We start from the raw sequence: 16,028 nt of genomic DNA on the forward strand, positions 1-16,028 counted from the left end.
TCTCTTCCATTTGTTCGATTTCTCCTTCCCTTCTCTCTCGTCTCTCTCCTCCTCTCTTCTCTCTTCCTTTCCTTCATCTCACAATATTTCATCTCCTTTTACTCTCTTTCCTTCCTTCCATTCTTCCTTCTCTCTACCATTTGTTCGATTTCTCCTTCCCTTCTCTCTCGTCTCTCTCCTTCCTTCTCTCTTCCCCTTCTTCATCTCACTATATTTCATCTCTTAACTCTCTCTCCTTCCTTCTCTCTTCCCCTTCTTCATCTCACTATACTTCATCTCTTAACTCTCTTTCCTTCCTTCTCTCTACCATATGTTCAATTTCTCCTTCCCTTCTCTCTCCTCCCACCCATCCCTCATTCCTCTCCCCCACACATGTAACCTGCCACCTTGACAGTGTAAGGTGGGTTGTCTCTGTCTGTCACTGCAGCTCTAAGAAGAAGCCATCCTAGGCCTGTGTTGTGCTTCCCTGGGCCTGGGTGTGGGCAGTGTCTCGTCCCACCAGCCAGGAACAGTTGATCACGGCCGAGACTAGAACAGCTGTGTGAAGTGTGTGACTTTTTTCGGTAAACTGTTTAGCAAGTGCCATTAGTATACAGTTTGTCATGGCTGATGTGTCTTAGGGACGCTTTCACAGTCTCTTTGTATGGCGCCGATCGACGCTATAGTTTTTCACGTGAAACTGGCCGATGGGGTCGTGGCGGCTGCAGAGGAAGCAAGAGGTGTTGAGAGTGTGTGGTAAGGTGCAGGGCTAGGCTAACCCCGCAGCCGCCACTACCCCATTGGCCAGTTTTAAGTGGAAATTCTATATCGGCGATCGCTGCCATTGGTAACGATCAAAACAAACAAAACAACTGTGAAAGTGGTCCTTGGTGAGGGAGAGGGAGGAGTGTGGGTGATAAAACAGGTAGGATCATTTACAGGCTGTGTGGTGTTATACTTTATTCTGTAAGGAACAAACAGTCTAATGTTTTTCCTTCAGGTGGAGGTGCTGGAAGGTCTGCCATGCCGGGTGAGAAGATCCCTGGGGTGTGGAGGCTGCCGGAACACCCCAGCTGTCCTGCACCTCCCGGCGGGGCAAGCAGCTGCCACCCTTCCTGGAACACCCCAGCTGTCCTGCACCTCCCGGCGGGGCAAGCAGCTGCCACCCTTCCTGGAACACCCCAGCTGTCCTGCACCTCCCGGCGGGGCAAGCAGCTGCCACCCTTCCTGGAACACCCCAGCTGTCCTGCACCTCCCGGCGGGGCAAGCAGCTGCCACCCTTCCTGGAACACCCCAGCTGTCCTGCACCTCCCGGCGGGGCAAGCAGCTGCCACCCTTCCTGGAACACCCCAGCTGTCCTGCACCTCCTGGCGGGGCAAGCAGCTGCCACCCTTCCTGGAACACCCCAGCTGTCCTGCACCTCCCGGCGGGGCAAGCAGCTGCCACCCTTCCTGGAACACCCCGGCTGTCCTGCACCTCCCAACGGGGCAAGAAGATTCTGAGGGGCCGCCTGGGTGTGCTGCTTCCCCAGGGCTGAGGAGAACACTGCCCGGGAGTCTGGGATGACCTGCAGATAAGACAACACGTGAGGAAGGACCACAGGAGCTGGCAGCAGTGGAGGATCCTGAGGTGCATCACCGAGGGCAGGGACTTGACGTGACGGCGGGCACCACACCAAGTGGACCACCTATGGGCCACACCTGGCACTGCGGCCCTTGTGCCAGGAAGGGAGGGGACCACACCCACACTGGCGGCCAGGCGTGTTACCCTCCCAGTAAGACACGGTCATAGTTTCTCTGCTGTGTCTCCCTGGGTGGATTACACACCTGGCTGTCTGCTGCCAGTGTGGGCGTGGCCACCTCTCCTTCCTGGCCACAAGGGGCTGCAGTGCCGGGGTGTGTGGCAGGAATAGGCCCTGGCACAGTCTGGTTCATTTGGTGTGTTGCTCGCTGCCATCCTGATGCCTTGGCTTCAACTGCCACCCTCTTAGTCTTATACAGCCTTGTGTTGTCTTTGCTCCAGGGAGGCGGTGGTGCAGCGCTCCAGTGTGGCGGAACACTGAAGAGCAAGTTGTGGCAGTGTTCAAAGCTCTCCCACACCAAGGGATGCCACCCACTGACAACTCAACCCACAGGAGAGAGAGTCAGTCAGTCCTTTATGTGTCTGGGGGGGCATGTGTCTGGGGGGTTTGTCCACATCCTGTGGGATATATATATATATATATATATATATATATATATATATATATATATATATATATATATATATATATATATATATATATATATATATATATATATATATATATATATATATATATATTTATTTATTTATTTATTTATTTTACAGGACCCACAGGGTGTGTCCCCACAGGATGTGGACAAACCCCCCAGACACATAAAGGACTGACTCTCTCTCCTGTGGGAGGTTCAGTGGGTGGCATGGTGGCATGGGAGAGAGAACAGAACACACACTGCCACTCTTGCTCAGTTCAGTGTCCACCACAGGCTTGCACACCACCGCCTCCCTGGAGCAAAGACAACACAAGGCTGTATGAGACTATTTACCACAGCACTGTACAGTGGTGTTTGCTGTGTACATGTTGGGAACAAAGTAACAAGTGTACAGTGCAAACACACACACACACCTCAGGAATAATACACACTAGACAATAAAAAAAATATGTAATGAATGAAATAAAGTTTGTAATAACCTGAATAAGATCCTCAATATTACCTTAAAAATGTGTCACAGCTGGCATGTGTGGACTGGCTCTGAGAGGTGAAGGGAAACTAATGTAGTGAGTGAGTGAAGGTGGTGGGCAGGAGGAGAAGAGGAAGAAGAAGTACAGTTTGTCGTCTAGGGTGCGGGTGGTCATGGCCCCTGTGCTCATCTCCGTGTCCTCCCCCACTGAGCCTCGGGTGGGGTGGGTGGGGGGGCAGGAACCCAGCACCCCGGGACACAGGGCAGTGGGGACACCTGGGTTACCCCAGTGAGCCTTACCCAGGGGTCCACAGGCAGTACACATTTATTCCCCAGCTCCAGAGGGACATTGAACGCCTGGGATTCGAACCCTGGCCGGAGGATTCGTAGGTAGGCACACTAACCAGTCGACCACGGAGGCGATAGAGTGATATGAAAGAAGCTCATAAAATATACACAGCAAACGATTTCCTCAAGTATACGAACAAGCCTTAAGTTGCATGGTCGTTGGCGATTACAAGGCCAACACGTGATCAGACCGTGGTTTGGGTATTTAGAAAGAGGTTTAGATGTATAGAAAGGAAAAAGTTGGAAAGTTTCGTTTAGTCGACGCAACATCTGTGGTCATATGCCGGAGAGAGACAGGAGGGGAAGGAATTATAGGAGAAGGGAAAGTTTGGTTTAGTGGGCGCAACATCTGTGGTCATATGCCGGAGAGAGACAGAAGGGGAAGGAATTATAGGAGAAGGGTAAGTTTTGTTTAGTCGGCGCAACATCTGTGGTCATATGCCGGAGAGAGACAGAAGGGGAAGGAATTATAGGAGAAGGGAAAGTTTCGTTTAGTCAGCGTAACATCTGTGGTCATATGCCGGAGAGAGACAGGAGGGGAAGGAATTATAGGAGAAGCGTAAGTTTGGTTTAGTCGGCGCAAGTGGTCATATGCCGGAGAGAGACAGGAGGGGAAGGAATTATAGGAGAAGGGTAAGTTTTGTTTAGTCGGCGCAACATCTGTGGTCATATGCCGGAGAGAGACAGGAGGGGAAGGAATTATAGGAGAAGGGAAAGTTTGGTTTAGTGGGCGCAACATCTGTGGTCATATGCCGGAGAGAGACAGGAGGGGAAGGAATTATAGGAGAAGGGAAAGTTTGGTTTAGTGGGCGCAACATCTGTGGTCATATGCCGGAGAGAGACAGGAGGGGAAGGAATTATAGGAGAAGGGAAAGTTTGGTTTAGTGGGAACATCTGTGGTCATATGCGGAGAGAGACAGGAGGGAAGAATTATAGGAGAAGGAAAGTTTGGTTTAGTGGGCAACATCTGTGGTCATATGCGGAGAGAGACAGGAGGGAAGGAATTATAGGAGAAGGAAAGTTTGGTTTAGTGGGCGTAACATCTGTGGTCATATGCGGAGAGAGACAGGAGGGAAGGAATTATAGGAGAAGGAAAGTTTGGTTTAGTGGGCGCAACATCTGTGGTCATATGCGGAGAGACAGGGAAGGAATTATAGGAGAAGGGAAAGTTTGGTTTAGTGGGCGCAACATCTGTGGTCATATGCCGGAGAGAGACAGGAGGGGAAGGAATTATAGGAGAAGGGAAAGTTTGGTTTAGTGGGCGCAACATCTGTGGTCATATGCCGGAGAGAGACAGGAGGGGAAGGAATTATAGGAGAAGGGAACGTTTCGTTTAGTCGGCGAAACATCTCTGGTCATATGCGGAGAGAGACAGGGAAGGAATTATAGGAGGGAAACATTCACTGCTGGTCATATTTATAGCCACTCGGAAAGCCCATTTTCCACTCCGCCCGGGAATCGAACTTAGGCTCTCTCGATTGAGTCAAGTGTGCTAACCACTGCACCACGAAGCCCCCAGTATAGAAAGGAGGTTAGATTACACAGAAGGGAGATTAAGGTATACGGAAGGGGGTTAGGATAGAGAGAATAGGATTGGAATGCATGTAAAGAGGATTAGGAGACCAAGATGATGATTAAAATACATACATACATACATACGCACATACATACATATACACACATACACACAAACACACACACAAGGACAGAAGGGGCTCATAGGATGATGGCCATATTTTAAGACACCATCGCTTCTCACATCAACAAATTCTAAAGATCAAAGAGGAAATCAATCTGGTTTTCATGAGTGTTTTTTAAGGTTCATGGCACAGAGGAAGGGTCACACTACCACCAGGGTCATAAAACTACCCCTGGAAAGGCCTACAGCTCCTACGAAAGCCTTGTCAAATATGTTTCTTTAGGTTCATGGTACTGAAGAAGGGTCAAACTACCACCAGGGTCATAAAACTGCCCCTGGAAAGGCCTACAGCTCTTACGAAGGCCTTCTCAAATGTGTGTTTCTTTAGGTTCATGGTACAGAGGAAGGGTCAAACTACCACCAGGGTCATAAAACTGCCCCTGGAAAGGCCTACAGCTCTTACGAAGGCCTTCTCAAATGTGTGTTTCTTTAGGTTCATGGTACAGAGGAAGGGTCAAACTACCACCAGGGTCATAAAACTACCCCTGGAAAGGCCTACAGCTCCTACGAAAGCCTTGTCAAATGTGTGTTTCTTTAGGTTCATGGTACAGAAGAAGGGTCAAACTACCACCAGGGTCATAAAACTACCCCTGGAAATGCCCACAACTCCTACGAAAGCCTTGTCAAATGTGTGTTTCTTTAGGTTCATGGTACAGAAGAAGGGTCAAACTACCACCAGGGTCATAAAACTACCCCTGGAAAGGCCTACAGCTCTTACGAAAGCCTTGTCAAATATGTGTTTCTTTAGGTTCACGGTACAGAGGAAGGGTCAAACTACCACCAGGGTCATAAAACTACCCCTGGAAAGGCCTACAGCTCTTACGAAAGCCTTGTCAAATATGTGTTTCTTTAGGTTCACGGTACAGAGGAAGGGTCAAACTACCACCAGGGTCATAAAACTACCCCTGGAAAGGCCTACAGCTCCTACGAAGGCCTTGTCAAATATGTTTCTTTAGGTTCATGGCACAGAGGAAGGGTCAAACTAACACCAGGGTCATAAAACTACCCCTGGAAAGGCCTACAGCTCCTTCAAAAGCCAATATGTGAACTTGGGCGACGAAATGTTTTAATATATGACCCGCATTACCTCGTACAAGCTGCTCGGTCGAGACGCTCCGGTGCTTCGAGGCTTCAAACATCAACTCAACGGGCTGGGCGCTGATTGGTCCTCCTCCTCCTTGACGCTGATTGGTTGAGCGTGGGGCGTGGTGACCGCTGATTGGCGCACACCTGCAAAACACAACTAATAAATAATGCGAAAGAGTCAGTCCAAATATAATGTATCAAGACCAAACACAGAGAGAGAGAGAGAGAGAGAGAGAGAGAGAGAGAGAGAGAGAGAAGGGGAGGAAAAGGAAGGAAAGGTATACGAGAGAGAGAGAGAGAGAGAGAGAGAGAGAGAGAGAGAGAGAGAGAGAGAGAGAGAGAGAGAGAGAGAGAGAGAGAGAGAGATTCACAAACAATCAATTCATCACCATCACCATCACCCTTACCTCTCTCCAAGTCCTCCTTTACATAGATTCGAGTCCTGCTATAGATCCGCCTCGAACCTCCTTCACACACGCAGACGAAGGGAATCGAACTGGTGACCACCGCTCCGCCACTCCCTCCTTCTCCTCCGGCTGTCCTTCCTCCACTGCCGGCCTCTTCCTCCTCCTCCTCCTCTTCTTCCTCCTCTTCCTGTGACGTCAGAGTTTTCGAGATATGCGAGACTGAAGCTTCGTTGGTTCGGAGAGAGAGAGAGAGAGAGAGAGAGAGACTAGGTGGGGAGAGGGAGGGAGAGAAGGGGAGGAAAAGGAAGGAAAGGTATAAGAGAGAGAGAGAGAGAGAGAGAGAGAGAGAGGAAATAATGAAAAAAAAAAACTCATTCTTTTAATTTTTATTACAATTCACAAATCCTAAAACAGTGTCCAGTCAGTCAATGGTTTCCTGGACTGACTGACTGACTGACTGGCTGGCTGACTGGGTTTCCGAATGGCTGGGCAGATATACACATACACATATTTGGAAGCTCTGTATAGTATTGAAATCACACACACACACACACACACACACGTACATAATATACATACATGGTGAACACACACACACACACACACACACACACACACACACACACACACGTACATAATATACATACATGGTGAACACACACACACACACACACACACACACAGAAGGCAGTTATATATATACACACATACACACACACATATATATACACAGTCTCTCTCTCTCTCTCTCTCTCTCTCTCTCTCTCTCTCTCTCTCTCTCTCTCAACACCGAAAGCATATCTATTTCATCTTCATTTTATCATTAATATTATTTGTTTGTTTGTTTGTATGTTTGTTTGATACCTAAGAGCTAAATTAACCTCCTCGTCGTCTTCCTCCTCCTCCTCCTCCTCCTCCTCCTCCTCCTCCTCCTCCTAATAATAATAATAATAATATACTACACAACACATGGAAAGATTAACATAACCTCTCCTGGAAGTCTCTCTCTCTCTCTCTCTCTCTCTCTCTCTCTCTCTCTCTCTCTCTCTCTCTCTCTCTCTGTGGCAGGTGACTTTTCTTTGTATTTCTCTTTATTTATTTATTTTCTCTTCTTCCTCTTCCTTCCTTCCCTACCTCTTCTTCCTTCACTGCTTTTTCTCTCCTCTTCTTCCCTCCTTCCTTTCCTTCGCCTCCTCCTCTTCTTCCTTCTTCCCTTCTCTTCCTCCTTCCTTCCTTCTTCGCCTCCTTCTCTTCTTCCTTCCTTCCTCCTTCTCCTCCTATTTCTTTCTCTTCATCTTCTCTTCCTTTCCTTCCTCCTCCTCCTCCTTCTTCAATTTCTTCGTTTCTTCTTCCTCCTCCTTTTCCTCTCTTCCTTCCTTCCTTCCTCCCTGCCTCCTTCTACTTCTTCAGCTCTTCCTCCTCCTTCTTCTTCCTCTTCCTCTCTTCCTTCCTTCCTTCCTCCCTGCCTCCTTCTACTTCTTCATCTCCTCCTTCCTTCTTCTTCCTCCTCTTCCTCTCTTCCTTCCTTCCTTCCTTCCTCCCTGCCTCCTTCTACTTCTTCAGCTCTTCCTCCTTTCTTCCTCCTCCTTCTTCTTCCTCTTCCTCTCTTCCTTCCTCCCTGCCTCCTTCTACTTCTTCAGCTCTTCCTCCTTTCTTCCTCCTCCTTCTTCTTCCTCTTCCTCTCTTCCTTCCTTCTCTCTTCCCTGTCTCCTCCTCACACTTTTCTTTTCCTTCTACTTCTTCTTCTTCTTCCTCCTCCTCCTCCTCCTCCTCCTCCTCCTGCCACACAAACATGAATGCTGTGAAATTAAACGTTGACACAGGTCCATATTAAAATTATTATTATTATTATTATTATTATTATTATTATTATTATTTATAATTTTTTTCCTCTTCCTATCCTTCCTTCTTTTCTTCTTTCTCCTCCTCCTCCTCCTCTTTTTCTTTTCCTTCCTTCTTCTCTCTCTCTCTCTCGTTCATTCATTCATTCTTCCTCCTCCTCCTCCTCTTCTTCTTCCTGTCTCCTCTTCCTCCTTCCTTTCTCTTCCTCTACCTCCTCCTCCTCCTTCTTCTTCTTCTACTTCCTCTTCCTCTTCCTCTTCCTCCTCTTCTTCTGTCTCTTCGTATTCTTCCTCCTCCTCCTCCTCCTCCTTCATTCATTCTTTCCTCTTTTTCTTCCTCCTCCTTCCTCTCCTTCCTTCCTTCTTCCCTCCTCCTCCTCTTCCTCCTTTCCAATGTAATTCTTCCCTTCTCTATTCCTCCTCCTTCTTCCTCCTCTACATCTTCTATTTCTTCCTATACTTTCTCTGCCTCCTCCTCCTCCTCCTCCAATGGATAGAAATGTGAAGAATATATATTTCTTCTTCTTCTTCTTCTTCTTCTTCTTCTTCTTCTTCTTCTTCTTCTCCTCCTCCTCCTCTTCCTTCTTCACTTCCTTCTCCTTCCTCTACCTCTTCTTCTCCTTCTTCCTCTTTCCTTCCTTCTCTTCCTCTTCCTTCCTCTCCTTCTTCTCCTCTTCCTCTTTCCCTTCCTTCCTTCTTCTTCCTCTTGCCTCCCTTCCTTCCTTCCTTTTCCCTTTCTTCCTTCCTTTCTCTTCCTTTCCTTCTATTTCTCCTCCTCCTCCTCCTCCTCCTCCTCCACTTCCCATCCCTTCTTCTTTCCCTCTTTCCTCTCTTCCATCTCCTCCTCCTCCTCCTCCTTCACCTTCCCTTCCCTTCCTTCTCCTCCTCCTCTCCACTTCCTTTTCCTTCTAAGGTGATATGGGACTGCAAAAAGGGGAGGGGTCTGGGGATGGAAGGGGGGGAGGGGGGAGCTGGGAGGCAACTGAGAGGGAAGGGGGCATCAGGGGGGGGTCCTGGGGGGGTCGGGGGGCAGGGTAGCAAGGTGGTGTGAGTTGCCAACTGCTATCTCTGTCCGGTGGTTTTGTCCGAGGCTTTCATCTTCTCCGCTGTTCCTGTCGCTGGTAAGGTCATGGGCTTGAGAGAGGCTGGCTTGTATTTCCTGGAGGGAGAAGGGAGGAGTCAGGGAGGGTATGAGTGACTTACCAGAACCCACACTTACTTACTAATACAATGGTGCCAGGAGTGGGATATGGACTGAGGGATACTGACACCCCTTACTGACTCAAACAAAAGGAGGCCGGCTTGTACTTTCTGAAGGGAGAAGGGAGAAGTCAGGGAGATTATGAGTGACTTACCAGCACCCACACCTACTTACTAACACCCTTACTGACTTACTAACACCCTTATTGACATACTAACACCCTTGCTAACTCAAACAAAAGGAGGCCGGCTTGTACTTCCTGGAGGGAGAAGGGAGGAGTCAGGGAGATTATGAGTGACTTACCAGCACCCACACCTACTTACTAACACCCTTATTGACTTACTAAAACCCTTATTGACATACTAACACCCTTACTGACATACTAACACCCTTACTGACTCAAACAAAAGGAGGCCGGCTTGTACTTCCTGGAGGGAGAAGGGAGGAGTCAGGGAGATTATGAGTGACTTACCAGCACCCACACCTACTTACTAACACCCTTACTGACTTACTAACACCCTTACTGACATACTAACACCCTTGCTAACTCAAACAAAAGGAGGCCGGCTTGTACTTCCTGGAGGGAGAAGGGAGGAGTCAGGGAGATTATGAGTGACTTACCAGCACCCACACCTACTTACTAACACCCTTACTGACTTACTAACACCCTTACTGACATACTAACACCCTTGCTAACTCAAACAAAAGGAGGCCGGCTTGTACTTCCTGGAGGGAGAAGGGAGGAGTCAGGGAGATTATGAGTGACTTACCAGCACCCACACCTACTTACTAACACCCTTACTGACTTACTAACACCCTTATTGACATACTAACACCCTTACTGACATACTAACACCCTTACTGACTCAAACAAAAGGAGGCCGGCTTGTATTTCCTGGAGGGAGAAGGGAGGAGTCAGGGAGATTATGAGTGACTTACCAGCACCCACACCTACTTACTAACACCCTTACTGACTTACTAACAACCTTACTGACTCAATTAAAACCGCTCATACTCCCACTAACTTAATTAACAAGGGGTAATTTATCAACACCCTCGTCACCTTAACCTCCTGACTGCGGATTTCCTACCAGAAGACCTCACCAAGCTACAGGAGTGGAACAAAAAGTGGCTGTTGCAATTCAGTGAAGAAAAATGTAAAGTCCTGCACCTTGGGAGGGGATATCCAGCACACCAATACCACATGGGAAACACTCCACTATCCACCACAGAGCCAGAGAAAGACCTGGGAGTGTATGTTACCAGGCTACCAGTGAAGGGATATCCAGCACACCAATACCACATGGGAAACACTCCACTATCCACCACAGAGGCAGAGAAAGACCTGGGAGTGTATGTTACCAGGCTACCAGTGAAGGGATATCCAGCACACCAATACCACATGGGAAACACTCCACTATCCACCACAGAGGCAGAGAAAGACCTGGGAGTGTATGTTACCAGGCTACCAGTGAAGGGATATCCAGCACACCAATACCACATGGGAAACACTCCACTATCCACCACAGAGGCAGAGAAAGACCTGAGAGTGTATGTTACCAGGCTACCAGTGAAGGGATATCCAGCACACCAATACCACATGGGAAACACTCCATTATCCACCACAGAGGCAGAGAAAGACCTGGGACTCTATGTTACCAGGCTACCAGAAAAGCCAAATCCGTGCCAATCGCAGCGGCTGGGTTAATGAACAACAACATCCTACATTACACTGACCAAACTGATTCACTAACACCCTCGTAACTTTACCAAACATAACAAGTGACTTACGAGTACTGGCTGAAGGGAACGCCCACCACCAGGAGAGGGTTGGACTTCATGTTGAGGCGCCACATCCCCTTATGGTACCCCCGGCCATCCAGGTCCCACACCCTCAGGCACTGGAGGAAGAGTACACTGGTGTCAGGAGTGGGATATGGACTGAGGAATACACTGGTGTCAGGAGTGGGATTGTGAGGCTGGGATAGGGTTGAGACTTGAGAGAGAGGAATTATTTGTCCCATTCTTCCTCTTCTTCCTTCCTTCCTGCTCTCTTCCGTCTCTCCTTCCTTTCCTTCCCTTCTGGTCCACCTCCTCCTCCTCCTCCTTCCTATCCCATGCTTCATAATCATCACCTCCTCCTCTTCCTCTTCCTCCTACTTTTCTCTTCTTCCCATAGTATTGCAACCTCTGCTAACCATCTCCTCCTCCTCCTCCTCCTCCTCCTCCTCCTCCTCCTTCTTCTTCCTCTCCTCCTCCTCCTCCTAATCTCTTCCTCCTTGCCTTCTTCATTCTTCCTCCTCCTCTTCCATTTAACCTTTTCCATATCTTTTATCTCTTCTCCTCCTCTTCCTTCTACTAGTCTCCTCTACCTACTCCTCCTCCTCCTCCTCTCCATTTCTTCTTCCTATCCCAACTCCCTCCTCATCCTCCTCCTCCTTCTAACTTCTTCATTCTTCCTCCTCCTCCTATTCCCTCCAAGCTCTTCCCCATCCCATCCCATCCTCCTCCTCCTCCTCCTCCTCCTCTTCCTCACCTTCGCCACCTGGAGCCACGTGGTGAAGTCCTTGTGATGGGTCATGTTCACGAAGAGGAGGTACGTCTGGCCATGGGTATCCGGCACGAAGGTCTCCTCACAGGGGGACGCAGAGTGGTCGAGCAGCGTGCCCCGGCGGAACATGGAGTCTAGGAGCTCTTCATATGGTCCTTGTCTTAGGCTGTGGCGGGAAGGGAAGGGGGTGTGAGGGAGTGCTTGGTTAGGTTAGGTTAGGTTTTAATGATTCAGTTATTCACCCTGGTTTCTTTATATGTTTTTTCTCCCTTTTCACTCACTCCTTTCTTTCTCCCTTCTTGTCTTTCCCTCCCTTTTTTTCATTTTCTCCCTACTTTCTTTTTATGACTTTTCTCCCTTCTTGTCTTTCCCTCCCTTTTTTTCACTTTCTCCCTACTTTTTTATGACTTTTCTCCCTTTTCACTCAATCCTTTCTTTCTCCCTTCTTGTCTTTCCCTCCCTTTTTTTCACTTTCTCCCTACTTTCTTTTTATGACTTTTCTCCCTTTTCACTCAATCCTTTCTTTCTCCCTTCTTGTCTTTCCCTCCCTTTTTTTCACTTTCTCCCTACTTTCTTTTTATGACTTTTCTCCCTTTTCACTCAATTCTTTCTTTCTCCCTTCTTGTCTTTCCCTCCCTTTTTTTTCACTTTCTCCCTACTTTCTTTTTATGACTTTTCTCCCTTTTCACTCAATCCTTTCTTTCTCCCTTCTTGTCTTTCCCTCCCTTTTTTTCACTTTCTCCCTACTTTCTTTTTATGATTTTTCTCCCTTTTCACTCAATCCTTTCTCTCTCCCTTCTTCCTTCTTGTCTCTCCCTCCCCTCCCTTTTTTTCACTTTTTCACCCTGGTTTCTTTCTATGGTGTTTCTCCCTTTTTACTCAATCCTTTCTCTCTCCCTTTTCTCTTCTCCCTTCTCCCTTCTTGTCCTTCTCTCCCTTCTTTTTTTTTTTTTTTTTTGCTATTTATCATTCATTCATCCCCTACTCTCTCTCTCTCTCTCTCTCTCTCTCTCTCTCTCTCTCTCTCTCTCTCTCTCTCTCTCTCTCTCTCTCTCTCTCTCTCTCTCTCCTCTCTCCTCTCTCTTCTCTCTCTCTCTCTCTCTCTCTCTCTCTCTCTCTCTCTCTCTCTCTCTCTCTCTCTCTCTCTCTCTCTCTCTCTCTCCTTTCCTCTATTCTCCCTTTCCTCATCCTCTCTCTCTCTCTCTCTCTCTCTCTCTCTCTCTCTCTCTCTCTCTCTCTCTCTCTCTCTCTCTCTCTCTCTCTCTCTCTCTCTCTCTCTCTCCTTTCCTCTATTCTCCCTTTCCACTCATCCTCTCTCTCTCTCTCTCTCTCTCTCTCTCTCTCTCTCTCTCTCTCTCTCTCTCTCTCTCTCTCTCTCTCTCTCTCTCTCTCTCTCTCTCTCCTCTCTCTCTCTCTCTCTCCACTCTTCCTACCTTCTTCCTCCTTCCCTCCCATCTTTCCTACCCTCTCTCTCCCTCCCTCCATCCTTCTTCCCTATCCCTCCCTTCCTTCTCTCCCTTCTTAAATACTTCCCTTCCCTCTTTCCTTCCCTTTTTCCTTCTTCCTCCTTCCCTCCCTTCTTTCCTACCCTCTCTCTCTCCCTCTCTCCTTCTTCCCTATCCTTCCTCCCCTTCTCTCAGTTCTTCCCTTCCTTCTCTCCCTTCTTAAATACTTCCCTCTTCCCTTTGTCTTCCTATCCTCTCTCCTCTCTCTTCCCTCCTCCTCTCTCTTCCCTTCCTTCTCTCTCTCCTTCTCTCTCCTTCTTTCCTTCCTTTTTTTCCTTCTCCACTCTTCTCTTCCTCCTCTTCTCCTACCTTCTCTCTCCTTCCTTTTCTCTCCCTCTCTCTCTTTCTCTTCTCTTCCTCCCTTCTGTTCCTCCTCTCTCCTCCTTCCTCCTTCCTTCTCTCCTCTTCTCCCTCTCTCTCTCTCTTTCTCTCCCTTTCTCTCCCTCCTGTTCTTACCTTCCCTTTGTCCCTCCTACCTTCTCTCCCCTCCCTCCTTTTCTCTCCCTCTTATCTCCCATTCTCTCCCTTCTGTTCTTCCCATTCCTCTGTTCCTCCTTCCCTCCCCTCTCTCCCCTCCTTCCTACCTCTCCAGATCCTTCATTTCCACATAGGTGAGGGTGTTGAAGGAGTGTTTCTTGAAGTAGGTGTCCTGGAAGAAGGAGTTCATGTTGAGGCCGGAGGACCCGAAGTGATAAGTCCGCGAGACCTCGGGCACCACGCACTCTCTGCCCCGCCGCACCTCCCCCAGACGCATCCACATGTCCCAGTCCCACATCTGACGAGGGGGGAAAGGTTAGGTCAGGTTAGGTTAGGTGAGCTTATGTTTAGTTAGGTTAGATTTGGGTCAGGTTAGGTTAAGATAGGTTAGGTTAGGTTAGGTTAGGGTTTAGTTAGGTTAGATTTGGGTCAGGTTAGGTTAAGATAGGTTAGGTTAGGTTAGGTTAGGTTAGGTGAGCTTATGTTTAGTTAGGTTAGATTTGGGTCAGGTTAGGTTAAGATAGGTTAGGTTAGGTTAGGTTAGGGTTTAGTTAGGTTAGATTTGGGTCAGGTTAGGTTAAGATAGGTTAGGTTAGGTTAGGTTAGGGTTTAGTTAGGTTAGATTTGGGTCAGGTTAGGTTAAGATAGGTTAGGTTAGGTTAGGTTAGGTTAGGTTAGGGTTTAGTTAGGTTAGATTTGGGTCAGGTTAGGTTAGGTTAGGTTAGGTTAGGTTAGGTTAGGTTAGGTGAGCTTATGTTTAGTTAGGTTAGATTTGGGTCAGGTTAGGTTAGGTTAGGTTAGGTTAGGTTAGGTGAGCTTATGTTTAGTTAGGTTAGATTTGGGTCAGGTTAGGTTAAGATAGGTTAGGTTAGGTTAGGTTAGGGTTTAGTTAAGTTAGATTTGGGTCAGGTTAGGTTAAGATAGGTTAGGTTAGGTTAGGTTAGGTTAGGTTAGGTTAGGTGAGCTTATGTTTAGTTAGGTTAGATTTGGGTCAGGTTAGGTTAAGATAGGTTAGGTTAGGTTAGGTTAGGTTAGGTGAGCTTATGTTTAGTTAGGTTAGATTTGGGTCAGGTTAGGTTAGGTTAGGTTAGGTTATGGTTAGTTAGGTTAGATTTGGGTCAGGTTAGGTTAAGATAGGTTAGGTTAGGTTAGGTTAGGTTAGGTGAGCTTATGTTTAGTTAGGTTAGATTTGGGTCAGGTTAGGTTAAGATAGGTTAGGTTAGGTTAGGTTAGGTTAGGTGAGCTTATGTTAGTTAGGTTAGATTTGGGTCAGGTTAGGTTAAGATAGGTTAGGTTTAGATTAGGTTAGGTGAGGCGAGATTATTATTATTATTTTTTACAACAAAGGAGGCAGCTCAAGGGCACAAAAAAAGGAAACAATAAAAAAAAAGCCCGCTACTCGCTGCTCCTAAAAAAAGAATCCAAAGAGGTGGCCGAAAGAGAGGTCAATTTCGGGAGGAGAGGTGTCCTGATACCCTCCTCTTGAAAGAGTTCAAGTCGTAGGCAGGAGGAAATACAGACGAAGGAAGGCTGTTCCAGAGTTTACCAGTGAAGGGGATGAAAGAATGGAGATGCTGGTTAACTCTTGCATAAGGGGTTTGGACAGTATAGGGATGAGCATGAGTAGAAAGTCGTGTGCAGCGGGGCCGCGGGAGGGGGGGAGGCATGCAGTTAGCAAGTTCAGAAGAGCAGTTAGCGTGGAAATAGCGATAGAAGATAGAAAGAGAGGCAACATGGCGGCTGAATTTAAGAGGTAGAAGACTATCAGTAGGAGGAGGAGAGCTGATGAGACGATGAGCCTTAGACTCCACTCTGTCCAGAAGAGCTGTGTGAGTGGAGCCCCCCCACACGTGAGATGCATACTCCATACGAGGGCGGACAAGGCCCCTGTATATGGTTAGCAACTGCGCGGGGGAGAAGAACTGGCGGAGACAATACAGAGCTTAGCTGTGTATCTTCCTCCTTTTCCTCCTTTCCTTCTTCTTCCCTCTTGTCTTCCTCCTCTTCCTCCTTTTTCATTCTTACTCTTCTTATTCCTCTCTACTTTTTCTTTCTCCATTCCAATCTTTTCCTCCTCCTCTTCCATATCTTTCTTTTCCTCTTCTTCCTTTATTTCTATCTCTTTCCTTCCTCCTCCTCCTCCTCCTCCTCTTTTTTGCTACATCTTCCTCTCTCTACCTCTCTCTCTTAACTTTTTTCTCTTCTCCCTTCTTCCATCTCCTTTTCCTCCT

General features: G+C 47.6%; 1 protein-coding gene and 4 long non-coding RNA genes across 20 annotated transcripts in view; 2 read left to right on the top strand and 3 right to left on the bottom strand.

Moving 5' to 3' along the window:
* Positions 1 to 1,349: 1,349 nt before the first annotated feature.
* On the bottom strand, positions 1,350 to 6,386 carry LOC126992515 (uncharacterized). Its single transcript, XR_007746602.1, has 3 exons — positions 6,223 to 6,386; positions 5,817 to 5,959; positions 1,350 to 1,546 (listed from the first exon to the last, which is right to left on the bottom strand). It is a non-coding gene; the product is annotated as an uncharacterized LOC126992515 (long non-coding RNA).
* Positions 6,387 to 6,599: 213 nt separating this feature from the next.
* Positions 6,600 to 7,007, top strand: LOC126992517 (uncharacterized). Its single transcript, XR_007746603.1, has 2 exons — positions 6,600 to 6,852; positions 6,907 to 7,007. It is a non-coding gene; the product is annotated as an uncharacterized LOC126992517 (long non-coding RNA).
* Positions 7,008 to 7,258: 251 nt separating this feature from the next.
* LOC126992529 (protein O-linked-mannose beta-1,2-N-acetylglucosaminyltransferase 1-like) overlaps positions 7,259 to 16,028 on the bottom strand; it is a 22,576-nt gene continuing 13,806 nt past the window's right edge. The window contains exons 11-14 of the mRNA XM_050851340.1: positions 13,905 to 14,095; positions 11,801 to 11,981; positions 11,056 to 11,165; positions 7,259 to 9,222 (exon numbers count right to left, since the gene is read on the bottom strand). Of these exons, the coding sequence (XP_050707297.1) occupies positions 9,126 to 9,222; positions 11,056 to 11,165; positions 11,801 to 11,981; positions 13,905 to 14,095 (579 nt within the window). The 3' untranslated portion in view covers positions 7,259 to 9,125. The remainder of the gene's footprint in view (positions 9,223 to 11,055; positions 11,166 to 11,800; positions 11,982 to 13,904; positions 14,096 to 16,028) is intronic.
* Positions 9,685 to 11,049, bottom strand: LOC126992532 (uncharacterized). Its single transcript, XR_007746636.1, has 2 exons — positions 10,907 to 11,049; positions 9,685 to 10,807 (listed from the first exon to the last, which is right to left on the bottom strand). It is a non-coding gene; the product is annotated as an uncharacterized LOC126992532 (long non-coding RNA).
* LOC126992530 (uncharacterized) overlaps positions 14,015 to 16,028 on the top strand; it is a 2,034-nt gene continuing 20 nt past the window's right edge. The window contains exons 1-4 of one of the 16 annotated variants that reach the window (XR_007746627.1): positions 14,015 to 14,112; positions 14,251 to 14,659; positions 14,727 to 14,852; positions 14,904 to 16,028. The exon at positions 14,904 to 16,028 is cut by the window's right edge and continues 4 nt beyond it. This is a non-coding gene — a long non-coding RNA (uncharacterized LOC126992530). The other 15 variants (XR_007746623.1, XR_007746625.1, XR_007746632.1 and 12 more) reach the window with 15 other exon arrangements.

Source organism: Eriocheir sinensis, unplaced genomic scaffold (assembly GCF_024679095.1).
Source record: "Eriocheir sinensis breed Jianghai 21 unplaced genomic scaffold, ASM2467909v1 Scaffold486, whole genome shotgun sequence".
In the NCBI taxonomy this organism is placed as follows: domain Eukaryota; kingdom Metazoa; phylum Arthropoda; class Malacostraca; order Decapoda; family Varunidae; genus Eriocheir; species Eriocheir sinensis.